Source organism: Salvelinus sp. IW2-2015, unplaced genomic scaffold, assembly GCF_002910315.2.
Source record: "Salvelinus sp. IW2-2015 unplaced genomic scaffold, ASM291031v2 Un_scaffold16345, whole genome shotgun sequence".
In the NCBI taxonomy this organism is placed as follows: Eukaryota; Metazoa; Chordata; class Actinopteri; order Salmoniformes; family Salmonidae; genus Salvelinus; species Salvelinus sp. IW2-2015.
The window spans coordinates 1-5,947 of record NW_019957544.1 but is presented as its reverse complement, the minus strand read 5'-3'; the positions used below and the strand labels follow the sequence as shown (position 1 = coordinate 5,947).

Here is a 5,947-nt window from a genome sequence, read left to right as displayed (position 1 = left end):
GAGCCTATTATTTGATTATTTATAATGCTTTTTTTGTAATGTCTGCTTTTAATTTATTTTTACTTCTCCGACCCCAGAGACATAATTATACAAATTTTTCTTTCCAAGTAACAGAGGGGCTCGCATAACTTCAGCCTGCAAGGAGTCTCAACTTCTCTATCAATTTAAAACCGAGGTTGTAGATTTAAAGCAATCCAAAAGTGTTAGCTAAATGCAATACTTGCTGAAAAGCATTGTGCTCCAATTTTTTGTTGTCTCTTCTAAGGGCAATGCTCATTATTCATTGAAAACATTTCAACTTACCTACTTGTCATGTTGTGTAACAATAGACCATCAGAAGAAAACCTACTAGATAGATACCAATTGGCTTAAATTAAGGAGTGACCAGGTAGTCTGGCAGGTAGGAGCGTTGGTCCAGTAATCGAAAGGTTGCTGGATCGAATCCCGGAGTTTACAATGTAAAAACCTGTCGTTTTGCCCTGAGCAAGGCAGTTAACCCACTGTTCCCCGGGCGCCGATGACGTGAATGTCGATTAAGGAAACCCCCCTTTACCTCTCTGATTCAGAGGGTTTAGGTAAAATGCGGAAGACACATTTCAGTTGAATGCATTCAGTTATACAACTGACTAGGCATCTCCTTTTCTATTGCTGAGGCGTAGACCCCTATTAGAAAGGATTTCGCAAACATTAAATGAAGTCTATATTTAAAACACATATAAGCCTAGCCATTCAAAATTGTGATTTAAAACAAGATTCATCCATCAAGAGCAATACTAGATATTATTATTCATGTCCATCAATCAACTAATGCGCTTTCATCACTCGCTTCAGTGGTCAGCTTTTGCGCGTGCCATTACTCGAAAAGGCATTTCGAAGAACCCTCAAACACCGCCCCACAGCTGCTGGTTTGTTGGAACTCAGTGTCCAGTGTCTGGATTTTTCACATTGCACCATGGGTAGTGTGGTCGTAAGATTTTCTATACAAGACGTACCCTAATGAAAATGCACTGCCTGGAGAACTACAGTGCTCACAGCTGCATGATATACGTATGCTGTCAATCACAGTGGCGTCACGGTTGTTTAGTCGCTCAGGGGGCTTCTAGTAGGCTACGAGAGAGGACCCCTGCCTGATGCGCGCATAGGCTACATAAGTGGTGGGCTTTGCAGTCTGTGAAGGCAAGTGTATCACCATGATCAACCTTATATGGGGAGGATCTTCAACCTGCTTGGCTGCATAAATCATAATCAAGATGAAAACGTGATCATAGCGCATTCGGCATCGTTCGAGGCATCGGTATACCATTAAGTTCTGACGCGCACGATAGAACCGTGGACTCCGGGCACGGCTACAGAGGTGGTAGACTGCTAGGCGGAGGCTGGAGGCGAAAACAGACATATTTTAATGTTATTAATCAAACTGATCACAATGAAGCGCAGAAGGATTGTGGTTGCGGCAGGCTTCTGTCTTGCCTTCTTCCTTGGTACACTGATGAATTTGCTGTATATACCAGGGTTTGAGCACCATCAGAACCACGACCATAGAGTACATCGGTACTACCACGAAAAACAGCAGCGGGTTACAGGCGATTCACAGCTACAAGTCGGCGAGTCAGTCACTGAAGCTGTGGCCGAGTCCAATAGTAAACCTGCCGTAGGAAGCAGGCATCATCAGGACCTTCTGCTGCAGATACGAGAAAGATTCGATGAGGTTGTGCGGTACCGTCAGCGCCAAGCACATGGGTCTGGCACCGGAGACCCAGTCCGCCAGCTGGAGAGACGGAGGCTCATGGATTCAGAGCCAGGGGACAATTGGGACCCTGTCAAAGTAATTGAGCGAACCGATAACCGACAGACGCGTTTTCAAAATCGACCTTCACCTTCCATATACATGCACACAGCATCACGGAAAGATTTCACTATGACTTTGAGCAGCGTTAACGGTACTCGGATGCTTGGCTGCAGCAGCATAGACAACGTGACCAATGTTCAGTACCTCGGCTCAGGCTACACAAAGGCTGTCTACAAGGCGTCTCTCAACAACAGCTTGTCGGTGGCTCTGAAATCGGTGGATTTCGGGGGACACGATATGGAAAATTGCGTAAAGAAATATGGTTCACCTGGAGACTGCTACAGACTGGCGTCCTTCAAAATAGTGAAAGAAATGACGCTGATGGAAAGGCTACAGCACCCCAACATTCTAAAGGTAATCTATATCTAGGCTAGCTAACAAATTGATGCCTTACTGATCGGTGTCTTTTAGCCATTTCTGTTGCACAATTATTTATTTAGCCATAGGCCTAGTATCACACACAGACCTATTTAAGATGTACTATATCTTTGTTTCTGTTGCCTATTCCCTAAAGGATTTGATCTGAAATCCATGAATTTCATTATAACTTGTAGCAGTGGCCCTATAAATCATTTAAGTTTGACTTCAAATGTAACCCCATTTGTGCTCTTTACGCAGTATCGAAGTTAGTTAATTGCCGTTTTGTCTTATACCAACAGCCAAACCATGAATCATTCTTTCCCTAATGACTGAATAACCATAGGTGTGAAACTTTACGTTAAGCCTCTCGGCGTGTCAAAAGTGACACATAGGTTGAACACTTTGGACATTGGTGTGTATTCCATTTCCACGAGATTACTTGAGAAATCAGTCCAAGAGTGCAGTGAAAACAAAATGGGCAACATGAAATAAGTGCACGGTTGGCCTATTATTAATAGTGCTATTTGGATGATGTGTTATCCGTTTAGTGGCTGATTTAATAGTTTAGAGTTGAATGAACGCCATCGCTTCATTGTTACCCTGTCGTTTTTAAGCCGTTCAGCGGTTTGCTGGATCTGCATGGTACAAGAGCCGGTGAGCGGTGGGACGCCCGCGGCTTTCCCGCATTCTACCTTGTATTCTATTTGCATTTACACAAGATCTGTGGCGTAGCCTACGGATACGCGGGTAAATCATAATACATTTGTGTAAAAAAAAAGTAAGAAGGCCTTTTTATTACGTTATATTAACAGCGCGTCTTTAAGCAGCTTGTCTATAACGCCACCAAAATAAGTGCATGCATGCGTAAAGGACGATTTTACAATTCAGACGGAGATAAGTACCCTAGGCCAAATAGCCTTATCAATATCCACACCAATAAAGCATGTATAATCCATATAGGCCTACAATGTAGGTCTACAAATAGTAATGCCTGTACACGTTTCCCTAGATTTATGCGCAAGAACAGTTGCACGCCTACCCTCACGCATCTCACATTTTCCGATATAGGGCCTATATTTGAAGAATGTTCTTCTAATGTTTCACATGTTAGGCTACTGTTTGAGAAACTATATGGCCTTGAGGTACTGGTTACAGTGGCATTTATAGGCTACAGCATATAGGTCTAAGTCTGTGCTTTACTGTAATATGTACCGCATGAGGCCCAATTAAAATATCCAAACAACAGCAATCCAAACGACGTTGTTGAGGGCATTTCATGCCTTCATCGCAACTGTTGCTGGATAGATAGATAAGTAGTCATCAAACCAGTGGAAAACGTGGCGTTTTGTTTTTGAAATCAAGTGTAGGCTAGTTATTATAACCCAATTAAAATTAGGTAGGCTAATTTAAGGTAAAACACTAGTTGCACTTTAACCAAGTAAAAAGTGGCACGTTTTCAAGATAGACCTATTGTTTTCTAGGATGGTACAACAGAACCAAGACAGTAGCCAAATAGTCTATACAGAACATGTATTAAAATACAATACATGTAGTCAATTATGCTCCCTAAAAGAATTTTCTGGACAATATTATAAGTTTGTGATCTTTTGATCAGAATTGCTATACATAAGTATTTTGTTAGCACAGTCGGGAACTGGAAGTTATCTATTTAAACTAAATGTGTCCTACATATTTTGAGTCACTTCTATCAGACTTTATCTTTTTGTTTGCGTGGTGTATGTAGAAACATTTTAAGAATGATACCCTAGCCTAGGATATAAGTGAATATCTGGCCCATAATCAAGTTATTTACCCTGTATGAAGCTTTAGAGGTAATTTACATTCTTAACAAGATTTAAATTGCAAACAATAAAACAATATCACAACCTTACAAAATGTGTATTATTGTAAAGCACATATTATTGTCAAACAATGTTAAACCCACATTAACCTTGAATTAAAATACAAAATGAATATATAAAACCAATGTAGGTAAAACATTTAAAAAAATGTATTGACATTTTTAGACTTTAGTAAGGCTATGGGGAGTTAGGCCTTTAACACTTTTTGTAACTTATTTAAATCTTTGACTTATAACTTATAACTAACTGGGTGTCTTTCAATTGATTTACATTCAATAATTGAGATATTTCACATTATTAACTCATATCAAAACTCTCCTCAAAACTTGATGGCCAAGCTATAACTTTAACTTTAACCAGACATTCTTTTTTGACAACCGCATTGAACAGGGGACTGACTACATGTCACCACAGCATGTTAATACATCTGGCCTGTTTTTAATGTTTTACTTGGTTTATTCATCAATAGGAAGTTATTTTCGTTATAGAAGTTCCGTTGTGGAGTCAGGGGGGAGTAGAGCCCAATATAGTAGCTGCCCATCGCTCATCGCTCACTTACTAGTCCATGTTGTGATAGGTACAGACTTACATTAATATTGACTGTAATACAGGAGTGTTTATTTGTGTACATTTTAAAAAATACTTTTTTTGTAGTACTGGAGTCTTGGTTTGTGTGTCCACTCAGACTTTTCTGACCATCACAGTGTAATATACACACACACACACACACACACACACACACACACACACACACACACACACACACACACACACACGCTAGCATTTGTGTGACTGGAAAGTGCACTTTGGCTATCCCGCTCTATCATCGTTGTCATAAGCGAATAATACCAAGATGATTTATTTCAGGATAAACATAAAAAATAACAAAATTCATTTTCTGGCATGGAAGCTACATTGAGGGATTACAGGAATTGCTTTAGAAAATGTTAACATAAACTGGAAATGGTATGGAATTTCTCTCTCTAATCATAGGGAAAATATTATTTCTTTTTCATTCCTCTATGAACATGAGCACAATGGCCTTAAGGCTAATACATGCACTTTTTTTGTGCACCAGGAAAAATGCCTGAATGACTTCTAGGGTAAAGTTAACTGGCATGCTCCACTAGCCGTAGAAAGAATAAATCACAGGAAAAAATAATATATTAACTTTAAGACTGAATTGGAGCAATATCTCCATTACTAAAACAAATGTTTATTTTAGCTGGCTTAGGTTGATATTAATTTGACTTACTAGAATCATAACTTGAGATCTGTATGTATAACAACATTTTTCACGTAAATCTCCCATTGACATCAATGCATCGTTTACCCCAAAAAATGTGTGCAAACGTAACAACTGGTTGATTGCAAGTAAACGTTTTAGTATGTTTAGTATCCCAAAGAGTATTTCATGTCCAGTTCTGCTGATCCAATATATCCTGTTAGAGTAATGAAGTCTGGCTCTGTCTGAGCAAAACAGTCTACAGCACACTGCCTGGTTAGTGTCTGCCTCTGACCAGTCCTCCGTATGAGAGGAACGGCAGAGGCCCATGCTCTCTCACTGGAGAGAGTGGGATCAGAGGTAGAAACCCAAAGCAGTTCGTCTCTGTTCTCCTAACTCAGCACACTTTTGGTGTCAATAGCCATGTTGACTGATACTGTTTGTCCGGGATAGATGGGGGACGCCTCCTGTGAAGAGGAGGTCGAGGTGGATCGTGGACACGTGCTTCTTACACCGGCACGCACGGCAGGCGCCGTCCACCTTTCTCTGCCCTCGTCCGTGTTAGAACGAGTGTGAACAATATGAATTTGAGCTGATCAGTGAGGGAGATAACAAGAGGGGCTGCTTGCCTGCCCGGACTGAGGGTGTGTG

The 5,947-nt window shown here is 40.6% G+C and overlaps 1 protein-coding gene across 1 annotated transcript; it reads left to right on the top strand.

The window, feature by feature from the left end:
* Positions 1-1,125: 1,125 nt before the first annotated feature.
* Positions 1,126-2,203, top strand: LOC112080506 (extracellular tyrosine-protein kinase PKDCC-like; the record flags this gene model as incomplete). Its single annotated transcript, XM_024146289.1, has 1 exon — positions 1,126-2,203. A coding segment is annotated over exon 1 (801 nt), but the record flags the coding sequence as incomplete, so codon positions are not given.
* Positions 2,204-5,947: the final 3,744 nt, after the last annotated feature.